The 26,105-nt window shown below is 47.9% G+C and overlaps 1 protein-coding gene across 1 annotated transcript in view; it reads left to right on the forward strand.

Annotated features, from left to right (window-relative positions):
* Positions 1-26,105, forward strand: part of LOC122924908 (C-type lectin domain family 10 member A-like) — a 74,234-nt gene that overhangs the window by 7,489 nt on the left and 40,640 nt on the right. The window contains exon 3 of the mRNA XM_044276449.1: positions 5,902-5,991. Within this exon, the coding sequence (XP_044132384.1) occupies positions 5,902-5,991 (90 nt within the window). The remainder of the gene's footprint in view (positions 1-5,901; positions 5,992-26,105) is intronic.

Raw genomic sequence — 26,105 nt, forward strand, 5'->3', positions numbered from 1 at the left:
GTTGTGAAGTAGCTGGGAAGGGGAGGCCTCGCTTACCTCCTCCTCCTGGTATCCCTGCGGAGATGGCTGGAGATCTGGTTGTTTGAGGGGGAGACCGACTGTCTCCCCCCACCGGCCACCTGGTGTTCTTCCCAGTAAACATCCACAATATCCTCCCAGCTAACCCTAACCCACTTTGGCTAAACAGCCCTGTTGCTGGGGGACAGGACCGACTGTCCCTACCCCCTGTGCTGTGAGTGCAGAGACCACGGTCCCATCTGCACAGTTGTGGGGCTTACTGTCTCCCCCTGGTGCATTAAGCTGCCGCTGGGGAGAGGGGGTAACGAGCTCCTCTCCCATACATACTTCCAGCCGCTGGGGAGGGCGACCGACCAACTCCGCTCCCAATACAGTGTCCTGCTGCTGGGGAAAGGAGACTGGGCTCTCTATTCCCTGTAGGACACTCTGCCGCTGGGGGACAGGACCGACTGTCTCTGCCCCCTGTAACTCCGCCTGCCACTGGGGAATGGAGACTGGGCTCCCAATTCCCTGTACATCACACGGCCGCTGGGGAATGGAGACTAGGCTCCCAATTCCCAAAAAATCATGCTGCTGCTGGGGGGCAGGAACAACTACCTCTGCCCCCTGTAACTCAGCCTGCCGCTGGGGAATGGAGACTAGGCTCCCAATTCCCTGCAGGACCTGTGGAGAGACCTCGGTCCCATCTCCACCGGCCACCTGGTGTTCTTCCCAGTAAACATCCACAATATCCTCCCAGCTGAAGGGCTCTGGACCTGGGTCTGACTTCTTGCTGTCCTGCTGAGCCTTCCTAAAGGAGTGGAACAGATCTCAGTAGTCCTGCTCCAGTTCCCACTCCAGGGTTGCTAGGTGAGCAAGGTCTTGCTCTACCTCATGGGGGTCATCCCACTCATGCCTAGCCTCCCTCTCATAGAAAATGTCCTGAAGTCTGGACTGTGCAGGGCTCCCGAAGTCAGGCTCTGCAAAGGACTCCCATAACAAGCCAGGACCATCATACTCCTCTCCCTCTGGCTTGTCATGCTCAGCTGTCCAGGGTATAAACTGTGCCATATACCACCAGAGCGCCTGGTAGGCATCCTCCAGCCATAGCTCCTGCCATACCCGGTGCTCTAGTTCCTTCACCCATTCCTCCAGGGGCTGCTCTCCCAGGAAGGGCATCCGCAGGGCCACTTGCTTCTGCAACCGCTGCTCTTCACTGGGGAGACTCTCACCTCGCTGGTATTGTACATTATCCAGGGCCTGGTACCAGATGCCTTTCCTTAATGCATCCCGGCCATCCAGGTCCTCCTCCTCGTATAACACTGCTGGTTCCATCCTTGTGCTTTTAGGGTCGCTGTACTGGGACATGCGTTGCCCTTAAATTGTAGAATCCACAGAAATGGTGTCTCCTGTAGCTGTCCTTCTGGCTGTAGGAACGATCCCGCTGCTTGCCACCAATGTAACGGACCGTTTCAGCTGACAAGGGGTTAAGATCCGCTTAGGCGATATGCCCCTTTCTGAGAGACAGGCACAGCTACTGCAGAACACCAACCTCCCGAACTGGATACAAAATAGCACTCCAAACTGGAACCTCGCAAATAGCTGTCAGCAGACGAACAGGAAAAGCGTACAGTCAGCTTACACTCCTGGCAATCAGTCTCCAACAGCATACAGGGAATCCCCCCAATAACGAGACAAGGCTCCGTCTTGAGGGTCAGCAGTGGTCTGATGTGCTGGCACACCCAGCCTGGTTTTTATTACAGTTTTGCAAATACAGAACAGATACAACACATCCCCACAATGCATCATGGTTTCCTCCTCTCTGTCCCTGAGACAACCGAAGGCAATCCAATTATCTCTCAGGACAAAGGGAGATCACCAATACACATGTGGAGACAACAGGACAGACATCACCATTTAAACACACAATGGCACACCCCCACAGCAAACACAGACATTTAACATATCCCCAGATAGCTCAAGTCTGAGTGCATATCATTAGGTGAATGGCACTCAGAATACACGAATACAATAATATTAGCTATCTGGGTGCCCTCACATAACATGCAATTTAACCGAACGCATAATAACATAAAATACAATTCTACAGACAGATTTAAGCTGTGCGGCCGGTCTGTCTTCTCCTTTAAAGTTACTATAATCCTGAGGCAAGAGGCTTTTAAACAGCCCTCTCCAAAACCCAGTGGCGAGGTTGGTTTCGCCACAGCCCTGTAATCTGTATATAATACACAGTATAAAGCACTGTTCACTCCTGTACACTGCCCTGTAATCTGTATATAATACACACTATAAAGCCCTGTTTACTCCTGTACACCGCGCTGTAATCTGTATATAATACACAGTATAAAGCCCCGTTTACTCCTGTACACCGCCCTGTAATCTGTATATAATACACAGTATAAAGCCCTGTTCACTCCTGTACACCGCCCTGTAATCTGTATATAATACACAGTATAAAGCCCTGTTTACTCCTGTACACCGACCTGTAATCTGTATATAATATACAGTATAAAGCCCCGTTCACTCCTGTACACCGCCCTGTAATCTGTATATAATATCCCGTATAAATCCCCGTTCACTCCTGTACACCGCCCTGTAATCTGTATATAATACACAGAATAAAGCCCCGTTCACTCCTGTACACCGCCCTGTAATCTGTATGTAATACACAGTATAAAGCCCCGTTCACTCCTGTACACCGCCCTGTAATCTGTATATAATATCCAGTATAAAGCCCCGTTTACTCCTGTACACCGCCCTGTAATCTGTATATAATACACAGTATAAAGCCCCGTTCACTCCAGTAAACCGCCCTGTGATCTGTATATAATACAAAGTATAATACCCCGTTCACTCCCGTACACCGCCCTGTAATCTGTATATAATACACAGTATAAAGCCCCGTTCACTCCTGTACACCCCCCTGTAATCTGTATATAATACACAGTATAATACCCTGTTCACTCCTGTACACCGCCCTGTAATCTGTATATAATACACAGTATAAAGCCCTGTTCACTCCTGTACACTGCCCTGTAATCTGTATATAATACACAGTATAAAGCCCCGTTCACTCCTGTACACCGCCCTGTAATCTGTATATAATATCCCGTATAAATCCCTGTTCACTCCTGTACACCGCCCTGTAATCTGTATATAATACACAGTATAAAGCCCTGTTCACTCCTGTACACCGCCCTGTAATCTGTATATAATACACAGTATAAAGCCCAGTTCACTCCTGTACACCGCCCTGTAATCTGTATATAATACACAGTATAAAGCCCCGTTCTCTCCTGTACACTGCCCTGTAATCTGTTTATAATACACAGTATAAAGCCTCGTTCACTCCTGTACACTGCCCTGTAATCTGTATATAATACACAGTATAATACCCCGTTCACTCCTGTACACCGCCCTGTAATCTGTATATAATACACAGTATAAAGCCCCGTTCACTCCTGTACACCGCCCTGTAATCTGTATATAATACACAGTATAAAGCCCCGTTCACTCCTGTACACCGCCCTGTAATCTGTATATAATACACAGAATAAAGCCCCGTTCACTCCTATACACCGCCCTGTAATCTGTATATAATACACAGTATAAAGCCCCGTTCACTCCTGTACACCGCCCTGTAATCTGTATATAATACACAGTATAAAGCCCTGTTCACTCCTGTACATCGCCCTGTAATCTGTATATAATACACAGTATAAAGCCCTGTTTACTCCTGTACACCGCCCTGTAATCTGTATATAATACACAGTATAAAGCCCTGTTCACTCCTGTACACCGCCCTGTAATCTGTTTATAATACACAGTATAAAGCCCCGTTCACTCCTGTATACCGCCCTGTAATCTGTATATAATACACAGTATAAAGCCCCGTTCACTCCTGTACACCGCCCTGTAATCTGTATATAATACACAGTATAAAGCCCCGTTCACTCCTGTACACCGCCCTGTAATCTGTATATAATACACAGTATAAAGCCCCGTTCACTCCTGTACACCGCCCTGTAATCTGTATATAATACACACTATAAAGCGTTGTTTACTCCTGTACACCGCCCTGTAATCTGTATATAATACATAGTATAAAGCCCCGCTCACTCCTGTACACCGCCCTGTTATCTGTATATAATACACAGTATAAAGCCCTGTTCACTCCTGTACACCACCCTGTAATCTGTATATAATACACAGTATAAAGCCCTGTTCACTCCTGTACACTGCCCTGTAATCTGTATATAATACACAGTATAAAGCCCTGTTCACTCCTGTACACCGCCCTGTAATCTGTATATAATATACAGTATAAAGCCCTGTTCACTCCTGTACACCGCCCTGTAATCTGTATATAATACACAGTATAAAGCCCCGTTCACTCCTGTACACCGCCCTGTAATCTGTATATAATACACAGTATAAAGCCCTCTTCACTCCTGTACACCGCCCTGTAATCTGTATATAATACACAGTATAAAGCCCTCTTCACTCCTGTACACCACCCTGTAATCTTTATATAATACACAGTATAAAGCCCTGTTCACTCCTGTACACCGCCCTGTAATCTGTATATAATACACAGTATAATGCCCCGTTCACTCCTGTACACCGCCCTGTAATCTGTATATAATACACAGTATAAAGCCACGTTCACTCCTGTACACCGCCCTGTAATCAGTATATAATACACAGTATAAAGCCCTGTTCACTCCTGTACACCGCCCTGTAATCTGTATATAATACACAGTATAAAGCCCTGTTCACTCCTGTACACCGCCCTGTAATCTGTATATAATACACAGTATAAAGCCCCGTTCTCTCCTGTACACCGCCCTGTAATCTGTATATAATACACAGTATAAAGCCCTGTTCACTCCTGTACACCACCCTGTAATCTGTATATAATACACAGTATAAAGCCACGTTCACTCCTGTACACCGCCCTGTAATCAGTATATAATACACAGTATAAAGCCCTGTTCACTCCTGTACACCGCCCTGTAATCTGTATATAATATACAGTATAAAGCCTGGTTCTCTCCTGTACACCGCCCTGTAATCTGTATATAATACACAGTATAAAGCCCTGTTCACTCCTGTACACCGCCCTGTAATCTGTATAGAATACACAGTATAAAGCCCTGTTCACTCCTGTACACCGCCCTGTAATCTGTATAGAATACACAGTATAAAGCCCTGTTCACTCCTGTACACCGCCCTGTAATCTGTATATAATACACAGTATAAAGCCCTGTTCACTCCTGTACACCGCCCTGTAATCGGTATATAATACACAGTATAAAGCCCTGTTCACTCCTGTACACCGCCCTGTAATCTGTATATAATACACAGTATAAAGCCCTGTTCACTCCTGTACACCGACCTGTAATCTGTATATAATACACAGTATAAAGCCCTGTTCACTCCTGTACACCGCCCTGTAATCTGTATATAATACACAGTATAATACCCTGTTCACTCCTGTACACCGACCTGTAATCTGTATATAATACACAGTATAAAGCCCCGTTCACTCCTGTACACCGCCCTGTAATCTGTATATAATACAAAGTATAAAGCCCTGTTCACTCCTGTACACCGCCCTGTAATCTGTATATACAGTATAAAGCCCCGTTCTCTCCTGTACACCGCCCTGTAATCTGTATAGAATACACAGTATAAAGCCCTGTTCTCTCCTGTACACCGCCCTGTAATCTGTATGTAATACACAGTATAAAGCCCTGTTCACTCCTGTACACTGCCCTGTAATCTGTATAGAATACACAGTATAAAGCCTCGTTCACTCCTGTACACCGCCCTGTAATCTGTATATAATGTAGTAAATTCTTGCATGTGCTTTGTGTTCAGGCTTGCGGACTCGTCCTCCATGTGGTACTATCACTCTCATCCTGCTCAGCTGCGCTCTCCTGGCTGCCGTCATCGGGCTCTCTGTACAGTGTGAGTATTTCTCTAACTTGTCCTCTCAGTTTTCAGACAGATTTAACCCTTTACATTGCAGATACTCTAACTTCCACAAAGATTTTCCTGTTGCATGTGTTGAGTGACCTAGAGAGCACATGGAGAGGATGGGAGTCGTAGTTGTAGTTACAGTGCTCACGGTGGCTGGGCTTTCCTGTCAGTCCTAGGGCCTGTGAAGTGAAGGGAATTAGCTTGGCTGATAGGAGTAGTAGTAGGTTCTACTGATTGGTGTGCCATTGGAGTCAGCATGTGACTGGTGGGCAGATATCTACAGATATATCACGGGTTCCTTTTCTGGTGGCAGGTCGTAAACACATCCAAACTAAGGGGAGGCACATGGTGTCACCAGGCGGGGCTCATCACTGGGGTGGCTGACCTGGAACAACCCTCCAATCATTCTGTGTCCTAGCATTTCCTTCTGCAGTGCAGATCTCTATATAAGAAGAATGTTCATGCTATGAGGCCAGGCCAGAAGACTAAGGCTTAGTCCATGTTATGAGGCCAGGCCAGAAGACTAAGGCTCAGTCCATGCTATGAGGCCAGCCTGGAAGACTAAGGCTCAGTCCATGCTTTGATGCCAGGCCGGAAGACTAAGGCTCAGTCCATACTATGAAGCCAGGTCAGAAGACTAAGGATCAGTCCAGGCTATGAGGCCAGGTCGGAAGACTATGGCTCAGTCCAGGCTATGAGGCCAGGTCAGAAAGACTAAAGCTCTGTCCATGCTATGAGGCCAGGTCAGAGACTAAAGCTCAGTCCATGCTATGAGGCCAGGCCAGAAGTCTAAGGCTCAGTCTATGCTATGAAATCAGGATAGAAGACAAATGCTCAGTTTAAGTTATGAGGCCAGTCCTGAAGACTAAAGCTCAGGCCATGCTATGAGGACAGGCCGGAAGACTAAAGTTCAGTAAATGCTATCAGTGTAGGCCAAAAGACTAAGACTCAGTTTATGCTATGAGGCCAGGTCAGAAGACTAAGGTTTAGTCCATGCTATGAGGCCAGGCTAGTAGTCTAAGGCTCAGGCAATGCTATGAGGCCAAGTCAGAAGAGTAACGCTCAGTCCATGCTTTGAGGCCAGATCAGAAGAGTAAGGCTCAGTCTATGCTATGAGGCCAGATCAGAAGAGTAAGGCTGAGTCCATGCTATGAGGCCAGATCAGAAGAGTAAGGCTCAGTCCATGCTATGAGGCCAGATCAGAAGAGTAAGGCTCAGTCCTTGCTATGAGGCCAGATCAGAAGAGTAAGGCTCAGTCCATGCTATGAGGCCAGATCGGAAGACTAAGGTTCAGTCCATGCTATGAAGTCAGGCTAGAAGTCTAAGGCTCAGTCTATGCTATGAGGCCATTTCAGAAGACTAAGGCTCAGTCTATGCTAGAAGGCAGGTCGTAAGACTAAGGCACAGTTCATGCTATGAGACCAGGCCAGAAGTCTAAGGTTCAGTCCATGCTATGAAATCAGGCTAGAAGTCTAAGGCTCAGTCTATGCTATGAGGCCATTTCAGAAGACTAAGGCTCAGTCTATGCTAGAAGGCAGGTTGTAAGACTAAGGCACAGTTCATGCTATGAGACCAGGCCGGAAGACTAAAGTTCAGTCCATGCTATCAGCGTAGGCCAGAAGACTAAGGATCAGTCCATGCTAAGAGGCCAGGTTAGAAGACTAAGGTTCAGTCCATGCTATGAAGTCAGGCCAGAAGTCTAAGGTTCAGTCCATGCTATGAAATCAGGCTAGAAGTCTAAGGCTCAGTCCATGCTATGAGGCCAGGCCAGAAGACTAAGGCTCAGTCCATGCTATGAGACCAGGTCGGAAGACTAAGGCTAAGTCCATGCTATGAGGTCAGGCTGTAACACTAATGCTCAGTTCATGCTATGAGACCAGGCCGTAAGAATAAGGTTCAGCCTATGCTATCAGGCCAGGCTGTAAAACGAAGGCTCAGTTCATGGCTCAGTTCATGCTATGAAGCCAATTCTGAAGACTAAGACTCAGTCCATGCTATGAGGCCAGGCCATAAGAAAATTGCTCAGTCCATGCTATGAGGTCAGGCTGTATGGCTAAGGCTCAGTCCCTGCTATGAGGTCAGGCCTTATGACTAAGGCTCAATCCATGCTATGAGGCCAGACCAGAGGACTAAGGCTCAGTCCATACTGTTGTAGACAAATTAATGGTTGCAATCAGCTCGCATCAAAGTTTGTGTAAGGAAAAAGGTAAGTCCATCTTCCATCAGCCGCAGCTAGAGAACGACCCAAGTGCTATCATCTTGATTGAAATTCTGAGCAACTCCTCCCCCTCCTTGACCAGTGTCCGTCCTTTATTGACTAAACAAAAAGGTGTAAAAGGGGTTGGCTCAAGACAAGGATACAGGAAGTGATGACATACAGGAAGTGATGACACACAGGAAGTGATGACACACAGGAAGTGATGACACAGGAAGACAAGACACCATCATTTAGAATAACATAGCCAGCTAACAAACACATGTATACAATAATCTACCATTACCACTGGAGCGAACATTATCCATCCTTGCTCAGTAATCAATGCCAGATAAAGTTACTATGATCCACATGCAGGTTTATTTACAGGACAACGTCATTATCTCCAGCGGCTGATCAGGCGCACTAGAGACAACAAGCGCACGTTCCTTTACAGGACATACACGGGAAGATATCCACTCCAATGGTTTACCCTGACACTGAGAGACATGATGACAATACACAATATATTAAATACACATCCTAAAGTAAAATGTCCACATAATAAAATTTCCACAACAGTCCCTCCTCTTTGTCATATGCTCCCCAGTGTCCCTTGCTCCCCAGTGTCCTGAATCCATAAAACAAAACAGATGATGGAAAACAGAAAGTCAATCTTGACACGTAGCTTCTTTTCTTCGGGAGGTGACTTAGGAGGTGGCGTTTCGCGTTGGTCGCCGGCTGGTTTGGGATCCTCTGCATCTGCTCCATGGTTGGTCTTCAGGACGTCTTGTCTGTTCGGGCTTCGGTATATCAGTCGATTAGACATCAGGAACATCTCACTTCGGCGTATAGAAGGAATGGAAACAAAAAAACATAAGTATATGTCCTATTTCCTTTCGCCCGGATCCAATGGAAAACCAGTGAGCCCCAAGACCTCCCAAAGCTTTAAAAAGGATTCTGACTCTCACTAATCATAGCTCCGCCCCTGCCCTGCTCCTGTCAATATGGGCCTGACCCTTGTCAATGGTGTCTGCTAGCCTGGCATAACCATATACCTTCCTCACAACTGGAGGATCCCACATCTACGAGTCTCCTAGCTGCCCAGACACCCATACAGGATTAACAAGCGAGGAGCAGGAGCCAGAGCTAATATTAATATTGTCTATCAACAAATGCCTCCTTGTAACAAATAAACAAAAGTGATACTCTGCATTCTTTGACTTAGTTGAGCAGCTTCTTGCAGTGACCGGTGTGGATCCAGTTGTCTCGTCCCGCGAACTTCAGAGAGGTTTGTTTCATCAGCAGCACCTGGAATGGCCCAAGATATCTCGGCTCTAGTCCTGTCCTCGGATGTTTCTTTAGCATGACCCAATCACCTGGTTGGCTAGAATGAACACTGGTTATTGAGATCGTTGTTTTCGGCACCACTTTCCCCCTTTCTCATCGTCCTTAAAACCAGGACGAAGAGAAGCTGGATTAAACATGGTGCATCGTCTCAAGGTTAGATGGAGAGATGACGGAGGGATGAGAGAAAGAGAAAGAGAAAAGCGCTTCTCTTGGACTCTGCAGTCTTAGCGGGGTGGGAGTACATGACAGTGTTAGTTCGCACTGTCTGGGACTTTTGAATGTCCTGAGGCTGGAGATCGATGGATTCGTGTAGCCACAGTTCTGCTTTCTGGAGGGAACCATGGCTTTGGAGTCTAGTGGGGAATTTACGGACAAACTTTTTCCCAACCCAGACCTCAAAGGTCCCTTCTTTGGGGATGGTCCACTCTGAACCTACAGTCCCTTGGTGACAATCTTTGAGGGGCTTAACAACTCCTCCTCCATAGATGGATTTCATGTACTGCTTGGCTGTCCTATAGTCAGAAGTGGTACCCTTCTGATCCCTAATTTTCCCTAAACCCATGCTCGAGCATAAATTTTCCCGCGACCTATGCAAGGAATTGTCCCGCGACCTACGCTAGGACTGCCCTGCGACCTACGCTGGGCGGCTGTTACCCCCCTCCGTTCGTCTCTGAGTTGCCCTAGGGTTTCTGGCACCGACACACGGACTCCGTTCACCCTAGTTAGACCTCAGGAAAAGGAGTAGCAGTGTGAGAGAAAAGGGCTCTCGCCGACACACGGCGGACCTCTGAGTCTCCTAATGAGATATACCAGCCTCGGTTTTGGCTCTGAATAGTGACCTGACCACAGGATAGGGCTTCCAATTGACCTGGAGTGGAAAAAGGGGTGCACAGAGAACACACAGTACCTTCTGTGGGGACGAGGGGTACACAGAGAACACACAGTACCTTCTGTGGGGACGAGGGGTGCACAGAGAACACACAGTGCCTTCTGTGGGGACGAGGGGTGCACAGAGAACACACAGTACCTTCTGTGGGGACGAGGGGTACACAGAGAACACACAGTACCTTCTGTGGGGACGAGGGGTGCACAGAGAACACACAGTGCCTTCTGTGGGGACGAGGGGTACACAGAGAACACACAGTACCTTCTGTAAGGACGAGGGGTGCACAGAGAACACACAGTGCCTTCTGTAAGGACGAGGGGTGCACAGAGAACACACAGTACCTTCTGTGGGGACGAGGGGTGCACAGAGAACACACAGTACCTTCTGTGGGGACGAGGGGTGCACAGAGAACACACAGTACCTTCTGTGGGGACGAGGGGTGCACAGAGAACACACAGTACCTTCTGTGGGGACAAGGGGTACACAGAGAACACACAGTACCTTCTGTGGGGACGAGGGGTGCACAGAGAACACACAGTACCTTCTGTGAGGACGAGGGGTGCACAGAGAACACACAGTACCTTCTGTGGGGACGAGGGGTGCACAGAGAACACACAGTACCTTCTGTGGGGACGAGGGGTGCACAGAGAACACACAGTACCTTCTGTGGGGACGAGGGGTGCACAGAGAACACACAGTACCTTCTGTGGGGACGAGGGGTGCACAGAGAACACACAGTACCTTCTGTGGGGACGAGGGGTGCACAGAGAACACACAGTACCTTCTGTGGGGACGAGGGGTGCACAGAGAACACTCAGTACCTTCTGTGGGGACGAGGGGTGCACAGAGAACACACAGTACCTTCTGTGGGGACGAGGGGTGCACAGAGAACACACAGTACCTTCTGTGGGGACGAGGGGTGCACAGAGAACACACAGTACCTTCTGTGGGGACGAGGGGTGCACAGAGAACACACAGTACCTTCTGTGGGGACGAGGGGTGCACAGAGAACACACAGTACCTTCTGTGGGGACGAGGGGTACACAGAGAACACACAGTACCATCTGTGGGGACGAGGGGTACACAGAGAACACACAGTACCTTCTGTGGTGACGAGGGGTGCACAGAGAACACACAGTACCTTCTGTGGGGACGAGGGGTGCACAGAGAACACACAGTACCTTCTGTGGTGACGAGGGGTATACAGAGAACACAGTACCTTCTGTGGGGATGAGGGGTGCACAGAGAACACACAGTACCATCTGTGGGGACGAGGGGTGCACCAAGAACACACAGTACCTTCTGTGGAGACGAGGGGTGCACAGAGAACACACAGTACCTTCTGTGGGGACGAGGGGTGCACAGAGAACACACAGTACCTTCTGTGGTGACGAGGGGTATACAGAGAACACAGTACCTTCTGTGGGGATGAGGGGTGCACAGAGAACACACAGTACCTTCTGTGGGGACGAGGGGTGCACAGAGAACACACAGTACCATCTGTGGGGACGAGGGGTGCACCAAGAACACACAGTACCTTCTGTGGAGACGAGGGGTGCACAGAGAACACACAGTACCTTCTGTGGGGACTAGGGGTGCACAGAAAACCTGCATATCCCCTGAGGACGCCGAAGGCTCGGCGAAACATGTAGGGAAGCGGGCGCACACATTTTAGAATCAGACTGAGCGGAGTGAGCCCTCATAGCAGAGACATGGTGCAACTAAATATAAAGTTGCTATAAAGAGATAGGGATTTGGGCAAGCCCTGAGAACAGTATCAGGAGCTATCCCATCCAGTGACATATACCAAGAGGGGTATATAAACATATACAATAGTCTCACCGCTCATTCTGAGGACTTTTAATCACATTTAGAGTTCAACTTTTAAATAGAAATAATAAAGATATAATTTTTATGCACCTAAAATAAAAAATTAGTCAGTGGGTGGTTCAAGCCACGCTTAGGTCGCACGACCCTTGAAAAATTTGGTTATATATTGTAATAGCGTGGCCACCCCCTGTAGGACCTATCAGTCTGTTGCACATAGGGGTGCACAGAGAACACACAGTACCTTCTGTGGGGACGAGGGGTGCACAGAGAACACACAGTACCTTCTGAGGGGACGAGGGGTGCACAGAGAACACACAGTACCTTCTGTGGGGACGAGGGGTGCACAGAGAACACACAGTACCTTCTGTGGGGACGAGGGGTGCACAGAGAACACTCAGTACCTTCTGTGGGGACGAGGGGTGCACAGAGAACACACAGTACCTTCTGTAAGGACGAGGGGTGCACAGAGAACACACAGAACCTTCTGTGGGGACGAGGGGTGCACAGAGAACACACAGTACCTTCTGTGGGGACGAGGGGTGCACAGAGAACACACAGTACCTTTTGTGGGGACGAGGGGTGCACAGAGAACACACAGTACCTTCTGTGGGGACGAGGGGTGCACAGAGAACACACAGTACCTTCTGTGGGGACGAGGGGTGCACAGAGAACACACGGTACCTTCTGTGGGGACGAGGGGTGCACAGAGAACACACAGTACCTTCTGTGGGGACGAGGGGTGCACAGGAAACAAACACACAGTACTCCTGTGGGGAATGGGGTTACTCACATAGCTATTGGTATGCCCAGGTAATATATATCACCTTGTGTCCTTAAAAAAATGCTCATCAACTCACTTTCCTTTGCCGATATGATCCTATACAGTCAAGCTGAACAGCACACAAAGCCCTTTTTGCAGTGACCCCTGAATTCAGACAGTAGTTCCCACAGAATATCCCGAGACCCCCAGTACTCCTAACCAAATCTACAGAGAAGAGAGAGAAAAGCACCAAATATGCAATAAAAACCTAAAAAATAAAAATGAGTAAAAGAAGAAAAATGTAAATATAAATTAATCAATCAAAGAAATACCCAAACAAAAATAGACAAAAATTACTGAAAAATAAAAAAGGAAAAAAACACTTGATTACATACATTGAGCTTCAGTAAAAAGTTAATTTTGCCTTAACCCAAAACACATACAAAACCTAAACCCTTAGGAACACATACAATTGTATAGGACTGAATTAACACATCAATGTCCTGGAGGTTCCCCTGAAACAGTACAAGAGAAATTCTACGCACCCAGTCATTGAAATGTTAATTTGCCCCCAGCCCCAAACAGCTTCAGATTCATTTGACCAGAGAAGCAGGATCCAACATCACAAGGTCCCAAAACCGGTTTCTTTCACATTTTAACCGTTCATATTGTGATTTAAAATCCACTTCATTGATCCAAGACCTTGGCTGTCCCTGGGTTCCATGTCTGGGACCATTACCCCACCTTGCTGAATAAGCCACTTCACTTCTAGGTGTGGTTCTGGGGTACCTAACATACCTGTGTCTGTTGCCATTAGCAACGTCACAATATCGTGCAATGTGCCCGTATTCCCTGCATGCGAAACAACGAAGAGCTCGTCTCCGGGCACAATACATTGTCTGGGCACATGGCGATCTGACTTGGCGCACAACATTAACCATCCTAGCATGAGTCGCTCCCACACTACTATCTGTATTGAGTCCACTTACCACGGACTCATCTGAGGAATCTTATGGCAGTGTATCAACACTTCCAACTCCAGGGTCAGACACATTGTCCATCTCCATCCCTGAGTCGGTTCCACTATTTGACCCACAGTCCTCAGACTTCTCCATACCTTCAGCCCATACATGGCCTCTAACCCCAGACACATTACTCTCCAACGGTTGTTTCAATAACTCTGGCAATTCCCTTACAGCTGCCTGTGCATGCGTCAGGCTTTCAGATAGCCATTCATTCTCCTTGCACAGCGCAGTATTACACCTCGCAGTACATTCATACTCAGGGCTAGCTTCAGCTCCCTGTGCATGCGTCAGGCTTTCAGATAACCATTCATTCTCCTTGCACAGCGCAGTATTACACCTCACAGTACATTCATACTCGGGGCTAGCTTCAGCTGCCTGCTGGACAAGAGATCTCAATGTAACAATTTCCACTTTTAAATCTTCCACTTCTCCTTCCAAACTCAGCTTCAGCCCACAAGACTCCTGATATTCATCCGCTATCCACCCAGCAGCAAATATCCGAGCATACTTGCCTTTCCTTTTGCGCCATTTTCTGGTACCGATCAGGTTTGCTACACAATTCTGGGCCTGCAGCCATGGGTCAGTAGATCCCTGCATAGCCTGAAGAATGGCCGCCGTGTCCTTCAACTTTGCAACTTCTTTAAAAATACTTTCCATTGCACAAGAAGCAAACACCACAATGGTTGCTACAAAAAACACCACACTGGTACCGATCTCTAGGAGTTGTCCCGATACTTTAGGCACAGAACCTTTCTACACTGTAGTACCCGTATTAATTATGCCAAACAAGTCTACAATTCAGTGTAACAGCCACAGATATACAAACATTAAAGGGATTCTGTCACCTCCCCTAAGCCAAAAAACGATTTTAAAGCAGCCATGCAGCACAGCTTACCTGGATTAGGCTGTGCTCTTTTATCTTGCAATCCGTCCAGCAGTTACTTCAAAAAACGACTTTTATTGATATGTAACTGTGTCCCGAAGGTGCCCAGAGAGGCGTTTTGTTCTTCTTAGAGAGCCCAGTACCGCCCCTCTTTCAGTGCCCAGCCCGCCTTCCTTGCACTGTCTAACCGCCCCCAGTCCCTGCTGACTGAGGGAAGAGCGAGCATCGGACGTCACTGGGCTCGGCGCATGCCCAGTGACGAGGATGAAGCTCCTGCCCTCAGTCTCCTGCTGATCGCACAGGCGCAGCCCTCAGTGGTTACTGCGCCTGTGCGAGACTTCGTTCGGCGTGAGGGAGGGGGAGGAGAGCCTGTGGCAGCCTGGGGGCGGTTAGACAGTGCAAGGAAGGCGGGCTGGGCACTGAAAGAGGGGCGGTACTGGGCTCTCTAAGAAGAACAAAACGCCCCTCTGGGCACCTTCAGGACACATTTGCATATCAATAAAAGTCGTTTTTTGCAGTAACTGCTGGACGGATTGCAAGATAAAAGAGCACAGCCTAATCCAGGTAAGCTGTGCTGCATGGCTGCTTTAAAATCGTTTTTTGGCTTAGGGGAGGTGACAGAATCCCTTTAAGCAGAATCATCAACTATAGGACGAGCAAAACTTTCTCAAAAATGAGAGTAAGGGAAAGGATATTACCTTATGCCGGCCTTTTTTGCTTTTTGAAAATTAAATTGTGTCTCCTTTTAAGTTCTGCTGATAACAGGGAAAAAAATGATTTCCTTCCTGATCTCGCCATCTGTTGTAGACAAACTTAATGGTTGCAATCAGCTCGCTTTTCCTTGTGTAAGGAAAAAGGTAAGTCCATCTTCCATCAGCTGCAGCCAGAGAACCACCCAAGTGCTACCATCCTGATTGAAATTCTAAGCATTCCCCCCGCCCTGCTCAGTGTCCGTCCTTTATTGACTAAACAAAAAGGTGTAAAAGGGGTTGGCCCAAGACAAGGATACAGGAAGTGATAACATACAGGAAGTGATGACACACAGGAAGTGATGACATACAGGAAGTGATGACATAGGAAGACAAGCATTTAGACTAACATAGCCAGCTAACAAACACATGTATACAATAATCTACCATTACCACTGGAGATAACGTTATCCATCCTCGCTCAGTGATCAGTTACTATGATCCTCCTGCAGGTTTATTTACAGGACAGCGTCATTATCTCCAGCGGCTGATCAGGCGCACTAGAGACAACAAGCGCACGTTCCTTTACAGGACATACACGGGAAGATATCCACTCCAATGGTTTACCCTGACACTGAGAGACATGATGACAATACACAATATATCAAATACACATCCTAAAGTAAAATGTCCACATAATAAAATTTCCACAACAATACTATGAGGCCAGGCCAGAAGACTAAGGTTAAGTCCATGCTATGAGGTCAGGCTAGAAGACTAAGGCTTAGCCCATGCTATGAATCCAGACTAGAAGACCAAGGCTTGGCCCATGCTGTGAAGCCAGGCCAGAAGACTAAAGCTCAGTCCATGCTATGAGGCCAGGCCATAAGAAATTTGCTCAGTTCATACTATGAGGTCAGGCTGTATGGCTAAGGCTCAGTCCATGCTATGAGGTCAGGCCAGAAGACTAAGGCTCAGTCCATGCTATAAAATAAGGCCATAAGAAAATTGCTTAGTCCATGTTATGGGGCCAGGCCAGAAGACTATGGCTCAGTACATGCTATGAGGCCAGGATGGAAGACTTAGGCTCAGTCCATGCTATGAGGTCAGGCTGTAACACTAATGCTCAGTCCATGCTATGAGACCAGGCCGTAAGAATAAGGCTCAGCCTAGGCTATCAGGCCAGGCTGTAAAACGAAGGCTCAGTTCATGCTATGAAGCCAGGCCAGAAGACTAAGGTTCAGGCCAGGCTGTAAAACAACAGCTCAGTCCATGCTATAAGACCAGGCCGGAAGACAATGGCTCAATCTATGCTATGAGGCCCATATCTGAGAAGTTCTTCTCTCAGTCCGTAACTTGAGTCCTCTTTAGGCTGGTCCCTCTGATTAGGTCAGTTACATACTGGGAATGGCTAGGCTAGGCTGGGAGACTAAGACATTGCCCTGGGCCATGAGGCCTGTGACCTCTATCCTCTACTTACAGATGTATCACTGGACTGACTGAACTAAACTGGACACAAAGCAGGAGCTCAACTCATTTAACCTCGACCCTCCTTCCAGATTTTTTTGCGTAGATCCAATAAGACAGAGAATCAGTGAGAAAGAGGGGATCATGACTCAGTCCTGCGACACACACCCAACACATTCCTAAAGACACATCACAGCTTCTTTCTGCTAGTACATATAAACAATGGAGCATTCTGCTGCAAGGGTAGAAATACACTACTCACAAAAAGATAGGGATATTTGGCTTTTCGGTAAATTTTATGGAAAACATAAAAAGTTCCGGCTCCAGTGATATTACATCATGAAAGTCGGGCATTTAAATGGAAGCAGCAATGGTGATTTCCTCATCTCAAACAATTTATTGACTCAGAAGCCGACCCCAGTGCTGGGTATACCGCCACAAAAAGTTAGTGTCTCAGGAGCTTGTCATGTGGCCTTGAGCATCAATTCAAGCTTGACAACAATGTCTCCTGCTGTTCACAAGTCACCTTATTGTCTGCTGAGGCATGGCATCCCACTCTTCTTGGAGGGCGGCCTTCAGGTCATTGAGGTTCTGAAGTACAGAGTTACGCGCCTCTACACGGTGACTCCATTTGAGAAAGTGCAGGCCACTCAATGTGAGGTCCCCCAGTCTCCAGCAGCCGTTCCCTAATGATACAACCTTCATGAGCTAGCGCATAGTCCTCCATGAAGATGACATTAGGCCTGTGTTGTTCAAGCCGAGGCATAATGACTGAATTAATGATGTTCTTCAAGTAGTCTGGGCTTGTCACTGGACCAGTCACACAATGTAGGGCAGTTCTGTACTGACTAGACACCCCTGTCCACGCCTCACCACCACCAAAGGCTTGTCTGGTGACCATAGTGGCTGATACAGAGCGCTCTCCTTGACGTCTCCAACATCATTGGTGGCCATCATTTCTGCTCAGCGTGAATCGACTTTCATCAGTGAACAGCACTGAGGCCTACTGGTCCCTCATCCAGCGTATATGCTCCCTGGCCCATACAAGATGCCTGTGACTGGTGGTGCGGTCAGGTACCCTTGCAGGTTGTCTAGCACGCAGACCATGCTGATGTAAATGGTTTCCAATGGTCTGATGTGACACTTGGGTGCCTCTCACCTCCCTTACATGTGCCTGGAGTTGTGTGGCATTCATCATCCGGTTCTGCAGGGCATTGTTACATAGAAACCTAGAATGTGTCGGCAGATAAGAACCATTTGGCCCATCTAGTCTGCCCAATATACTGAATACTATGGCTAGCCCCCGGCCCTATCTTATATGAAGGATGGCCTTATGCCTATCCCATGCATGCTTAACCTCCTCCACTGTATTTGCAGCTACCACTTCTGCAGGAAGGCTATTCCATGCATCCACTACTCTCTCAGTAAAGTAATACTTCCTGATATTACTGTTAACCCTTTGCCCCTCTAATGTAACACTCTGTCCTCTTGTAGCAGTTTTTCTTCTTGTAAATCTTCTCTCCTCTTTTCCCTTGTTGCTTCCCTTTATGTATTTAGCAGTCTCTCTCATCTCCCCTCTGTCTCGTCTTTCTTCCAAGCTCTACATGTTAAGGTCCTTTAATCTTTCCTGGTAAGTTTTATCCTGCAATCCATGTACTAGTTTAGTAGCTCTTCTCTGAACTCTCTCTAGAGTATCTATATCCTTCTGGAGATATGGTCTCCAGTACTGAGCACAATACTCCAGATGAGGTCTCACTAGTGCTCTGTAGAGCGGCATGAGCGCCTCCCTCTGTCTACTGGTAATGCCTCTCCCTATACACCCCAGCATTCTGCTAGCATCTCCGGCTGCTCTATGACATGGTCTGTCTACCTTTAAGTCTTCTGAAATAATTACTCCTAAATCCCTTTCCTCAGACACTGAGGTCAGGACTGTGTCACTGGTTGTATATTCTGCTCTTGGGTTTTTACGTCCCAGGTGCATTATCTTGCACTTATCAACATTACATTTTAGTTGCCAGATTTTTGACCATTCCTCTAGTTTTCCTAAATCCTTGTTCACACTGAAGCGGTCATCAGTGTGGTATGTGTCAAAGAACGTCCACTTCTCTGCCTTTCTGTGACTCTTCCTGTAACAGCGGCTGCTGTGCGCCGCTGTTCTGCTTACCACCGCGGTCCCGGGGCGCCGTGTTCAGCGGTGATCGGCTGCTCGTGCTTTCCCATTTACCGCTGCAGTCCTGGGCTCTGTCCTTGCAGGTACTGTTTGTTCTGGGATCCGCTCCACAGTTTCCTCTAAGCCCTGGCCACAGCATGCTTGCTCTTTGTTTCTTGCAGCACTTCCTTAAGGGCCCGACACGCATCACTTCCTGTGCTTTATGGGTTAGATCATGTGACCTCGCTGACCAATCCTAGCCCTCCTGCACATATATAAGTAGCTCAGCCCCCTCCCCAGATGCCTGAGAGTCAACGTCCTTGTGTCCTGCTAGGTTGCTGTTATCTCTGCTTGTGTTCCTGTGTACCTGACCCTTGCTTGTGTTTCTGGACTCTGCTACCTGTTAGATCCCTGCCGGCTTGCCTTGACTCTCCTGTTGCCGAGCCGAACTGCCTGACCTGTACCTGTGCCACCTGCCCTGATCTATTGCCTGTCTGACTTTACCTCTGCCTCATCCTTCGGTCCTGCACTATTGCTCCTGGTTACAACTTGGCTTGCTGACTACGTCTGTACCTCTGATACCTCCTGGTCTGCCTGGACCAACTGCCTTGTGTGCCAACCCTCCTCAAGAGGTAGCGACCTGGTTTTCCCCTCGGGAAAGTCTATCCAGGACTTGGGGGCGTCAAACTTGGCAATTGCCCAGGGCCCCTATCGTCTAAGGGGCCCCCTACTTCAGTGCTGCTGTTCAGCAGAGCGTCCGTGGAAGCAAACGGGCGGACAGCTGCTCTTTACAATGCAGTGTAAGGTCTCCTCCCTCACATATAAGAGAAATCATTACCACAGCGCTGACAGCTCCGGACACCAGCAGCGCCTTCTACTGGAGCTGTAGGACCTGCCATGACGTCACGTGCAGAAGGTGGAGCTCAGCACAGAAGAGGGGATGAAGGACCTGTGATGACCTCACCATGTGACCAGAACAGGAGGCGGAGCTCAGCACAGAAGAGGGGATGAAGGAACTGCCATGACCTCACCATCATGTGGTCAGCAATGAAGTAAAGAAGACCAGTGATGCATGGGAAGAAGTGAAGGATTCAATGTAAGAGCCAGGGAAATGCTGAGAGCTGTAGTCCTGTCCTCTGATATAATATCAGAGTACATTACAAGATGAGGTATGAGGAGAGGACTACAACTCCCAGCATGTCCAGGCCATTATTATGTAATATCAGGGTACATTACAACAGGCCAAGGAGTTGAGCTGGATAATACTACTTTATATACAATACAACACTCTGGATATGCTGGGAGTTGTAGTCCCATCCCCCTGTAACGTGCTATGATATTAAATAATATGGCTTAGACATGCTGGGAGTTGTAGTCCTCTCATGTTATACCTCCTGCAGTAATGTGCTCTGAATTAGGGCTGGGATGATGGATAGGTGAGGGTCGTCGTCCATCTAGGGCTCCACTTCACTACACATAAAGGGGGGCGCACTCATGGCCAACCTCACGAGTCTCAAGCCTGTGAGGCCTCAGAACAGCGCAAGAAGCCGCAATGACATCACTGCAACCTCCTGCTCTGGGTCTTGCATTATGACGTGGTCAGTGAGACCCGGAGCAGGAGCGGTGATGTAATTGGGACAAGCCACAGATAATACTGTGGTCTGCATTGCAGAGAGCGGCGGCGGGGGGACGGAAGGGAGGGAGGTGTCCGCACTGCCGGGGCACCAGGGAAGGAGATCATTATATATACCGGGCACTACTGGATACAATATATATATATATACTGGCACTACGGGGTACATTATATGTCACTGAAAATGGAGCACTACAATGGTAAATGCTATTGACAATATATGGTTAACCCTCACGCTGATATGAGACTTCCGCCAATATATTCTTATATCAAGAACATACATTATACATACTGTATATATACTGGCACTACGGGGTACATTATATATATATACTGGCACTATGGGGGGAGCATTATATACTGGCACTACGGGGTACATTATATATATATACTGGCACTATGGGGGAGCATTATATACTGGCACTGCGGGGTACATTATATATATATATACTGGCACTATGGTGGGAGCATTATATACTGGCACTACGGGGTACATTATATATATATACTGGCACTATGGGGGAGCATTATATACTGGCACTACGGGGTACATTATATATATATACTGGCACTATGGGGGAGCATTATATACTGGCACTACGGGGTACATTATATATATATACTGGCACTATGGGGGAGCATTATATACTGGCACTGCGGGGTACATTATATATATATACTGGCACTATGGGGGAGCATTATATACTGGCACTGCGGGGTACATTATATATATATACTGGCACTATGGGGGAGCATTATATACTGGCACTACGGGGGTACATTATATATATATATACTGGCACTATGGGGGAGCATTATATACTGGCACTACGGGGTACATTATATATATATACTGGCACTATGGTGGGAGCATTATATATTGGAACTAGTGGGGGGCACTACAGGCTGACATTAGAGCCACTGGGCGCATTATGGTTGTATTATTACTACTAAAGTACTATAGGGGCGTTATTATTATTTGACACAATATGGAGGGCATTGCTACTAATGGGGGCTGTTTTGGGGAGTATTATCACTATTGGGGGAACCATTACTAATGAGGGCAGTGGGGGTGTATAGTATAGTGTTTGTAGGCATGGGGGGAGCACAGCAGGCACAGTACTAGGAGTCACTTCAAGAGGTTCTCCGGGTTTTTCCATAATGATGACCTGTCCTCAGGGTCGGTCATCGGTATCAGATCGGCAGGGGTCTGACACCCAGCGCCCCTCTGAACAGCTGTTTGAGGAGACGGTGAGTGCTGTACGCACGCGTCGTCTCTCTTCCTGCGCGCTGCTGTATGTCTGTGGGACAGCAGCAGTGAACAGCACGCTCCGTCTCCTCAAACAGCTGATCGGCTGGGCTGCTGGGTGTCCAACGTCGGACTGTGTTTTTAGCACATTATTACAAGATTTGGGGCCCTACTTTTGATTTTGACCAGGGCCACATTTTGTCTAAAACCGGCCCTGAGTCTATCCCCACCATCATGGGTACTGTGAAGAACGAAGGGTTCACTTAGATAAGACAACATACTTAGAGGAGGTAGGACACGTGGCACGGTGGGTTTACAACCACCGGTTTGTGACACTTTTAGTCTCTGTATCTCTGATACAACCTGCTGATGACTCTCTGCGACACTCTGAGCTCAGGGGCCACTTCTATCTGAGAACATCCTGCTTGAAGCCTCGCAATGGCAAGGTACTGTTGGGTGTTGTCTTGGTCTCATGATGTCACAATGTGAACAGCATGATGAGGAGGACTGTTTAATACCAATTCTAATTGAACCAGGAATTATTTTGGGCGATTTATGGATCAAACACCTGTTGTGAATTTTGCTGTTAAGGGTACTTTCACACTAGCGTCACTGGATTCCGGCAGGCAGTTCCGTCGTCGGCAATCTGTATGCAAGCGGATAGCATTTGTAGACGGATCCGTCTCATAAATGCATTGCAATACCAGATCCGTCTCTTCGGTTGTCATCCAGAAAAACTGATCCGGTATTTATCTTTTTCACATTTTTAAAGGTCTGCGCATGCGCTGACCGCAAAACCGCATCAGTTTTTCCAGAACACTTAGGGCCGGATCCGGCATTAATGCATTTCAATGTAAAATGGCAAGTGGTATTTTCTCCGTCCAAAAACCGTACGGTGACTGAACTGATGCATCCTGATGCTTACTGAGCGGATCGCTCTCCATTCAGAATGCATTCGGATAAAACTGATCCGTTTTTTTACGGTATTGAGCCCCTAGGACGGAACTCAATACTGGAAAAGAAAAATGCTAGTGTGAAAGTGCCCTAAGCTCCTTGTTGTGCAAAAAGTCCTGACACATTGAGCAGTTGGACATGTGCCTTCAGAAGGTTAGAGAAGGTCACATTAAGTTCTCCTGTAAAGGTTAGAGGGCATTTTTGGTTCATCCTGAAATTTCACCCACAAGCCAAATATGCCGAACTTTTTGTGAGTAGTGTACCTTAAGATATGTCAAACAGCACAAATCTTTAACCCTTTGCCTTCTAGTGTGACCCTGTGTGTGGATGAGTTTTCTGACCCTCATTTGCTTTATGCTGTAAATTGTTGCAAATTTTTTCCACTAGAAATAGGCAAAGTGTAAACCGAACTTTATAATATGAATCCATCGGCAGATTCTTACGCAATTAGTCCTCATGCTGGTATCTCAGTTGTCCAGATGTCTCTTCAACATAGTATTTCCTCTCTTGTACGATGTTCTCATATTGTGTCATGCAGGGCCATCTTTACCAAGGGGCAAAAGGGGCAGCTGCCCCGGGCCAAGTTGCTCCTGGGGGGCCCAAGGCAGCTGCCTCTTGAGCCGTGCTAGCTACTGCCCCGGGTGTCAAGCTGTCAGCTACACAGGCATCATACTGTGTTAAAGTTGTGATCTAGGACCTTAATGACATCATCACCATGTGACCAGTAACCTAGCAATTACTGGTCACATGGCTATGAGGTCATCACAGGTCCTAGCAGGAGTGTTGCAGAAGTTAACTGTGGAGTTTTTTTGTGTGAAGATTACATCAGAAAAAGGTGACAGGGGCTGTTATGTTAATATACTGTAAACTACTGTATAGTGTGGTGCTATATATTGTGTGGGGGCTGTATATTGTGTGGGACTGTATACTGTGTGGGGCCTGTATAGTGTGGGGGGGGGGCTGTATAGTGTGGGGGGCCTGTATAGTGTGGGGGCCTGTATACTGTGTGGGGGGCTGTATACTGTGTGGGGGCCTGTATACTGTGTGGGGGGCTGTATACTGTGGGGGCCTGTATACTGTGGGGGGTCTGTATACTGTGGGTGCGGTATAGTGTGGAGTGCTATACTGCTGTACTGTATAGTGTGGGGGGCTGTATCGTGTATATTTTGGGGTGCTGTATACTGTGAGGTGTTGTATACTTTGAGGTGTTGTATACTGTGGGGTGCTGTATACTGTGGGCTGCTATACTGCTCTACTATATACTGTGGGGTACTGTATAGTGTGGGGAATGTGGGGATTCGCTTTGGTAGGCAGGGTAAGCGGACGCAGTACAGAGGCAAAAAACAAGGTTTAAATCAAAGTTCAGTGTTTATTCACACATAGCAAGAAAACAAGCCAAAAGAAAGTGTTCAGTCTTGGTGCCTGTTCACACCACACAAAGTTCACAGTGCAAAAGACGTCACCTGGTCAGCAGATGATCTTCACCCAGAGTCCGCAGCAGTCTTTAGTGGCCTGTTTCCCCAGCCTATGGCTCACACAAACAGATGCCTCAGTGTCTCAAACCACAGACTCCTCAGCTCCTCTGTCATGGAGGATAATCCACACCTGAACATGCTGGCTGGGTTTTTTATATTCCAGCCAAAACCCGGCCTGGAACCGTGGGGAACAGCCACCCACCCTGCTCTTTGGCTGCTCCCAATAAGAACCGGCCCGGATTGGCTTTACAGCCATTCTAACAGTTGAAGTGTCATATTGCACTACAGACCTGACACTTCAGGAAAAAACCCGGTTCTTACCTCACCGAGGCCAGAAACCTCGGTGACACGTATCTTCCGTCAAAGACGGCTCCTTGTTCCTTCTTACATACCTCCCCCCTTTGTTCAACCCTGAGGGGGTGAACACTTGCCAGACAGTGTACGCGGGATAGGGCATCCGCGTTTCCCTGTAACCTGCCTGCCCTGTGTTCCACGGAAAACAAAAAATTTTGCAAAGATAAGAACCACCTGGTGACCCGAGCATTCCTCTCTTTGGCCTGGCTCATCCATTTCAAAGGGGAGTGGTCGGTCACCAGACGGAACCTTCTCCCCAAAAGGTAGTAGCGGAGAGACTCGAGTGCCCACTTGATGACCAGGCACTCTCTCTCCACTATACTGTACCTAGTCTCGGCTGGGGTGAGCTTCCGGCTGAGGAAGACAACGGGATGCTCCTCCCCGTCAATATCTTGAGATAGTACAGCACCGAGACCTACCTCGGAGGCATCGGTCTGCACTATAAACTCCCTTTTGAAGTCGGGCGTCACCAAAACCGGGGACCCACACAGGGCCGACTTCAAAGCGGAGAAAGCCTTTTCCGCCTGCTCATTCCAGTGGACCGTCACTGACTTGCGTCCCTTCAAAAGGCCTGTCAATGGTGCGGCGACTGTAGCAAAATTGGGGACAAACCTCATATAGTACCCCACCATACCCAGGAACGACTTTACTTGCCGAGTAGAGACAGGTCGGGGCCAATTCCTAATTGCCTCAATTTTGTTCACCTGAGGTTTGATCACTCCGCGCCCAATGACATACCCCAGGTACTTTTTCTCTTCTAACCCTATCGAGCACTTTTTTGGGTTAGCGGTTAAGCCAGCCTTCCTAAGGGAGTCCACTACAGCCTGGACTTTAGGCAAGTGACTTTCCCAGTCGGTGCTATGGACAACGATATCGTCCAGGTACGCTGAAGCGTATCGACAATGTGGACGGAGTACAATATCCATTAACCTTTGAAACGTGGCGGGAGCGCCATGTAGACCAAAGGGTAATACCTTGTACTGATACAGCCCCTCTGGCGTGACGAAAGCCGTTTTTTCTTTGGCAGCCTCCTTCAAGGGTACCTGCCAGTACCCTTTGGTGAGGTCCAACACAAAAAAATACCGGGCTTGGCCCAACTTTTCAATAAGCTCATCCACTCGGGGCATGGGATACGCGTCAAACTTGGACACCTCATTAAGTTTGCGGAAGTCATTACAAAACCGCAATGTCCCGTCTGGCTTGG

Source organism: Bufo gargarizans, chromosome 1 (genome assembly GCF_014858855.1).
Source record: "Bufo gargarizans isolate SCDJY-AF-19 chromosome 1, ASM1485885v1, whole genome shotgun sequence".
In the NCBI taxonomy this organism is placed as follows: Eukaryota; Metazoa; Chordata; class Amphibia; order Anura; family Bufonidae; genus Bufo; species Bufo gargarizans.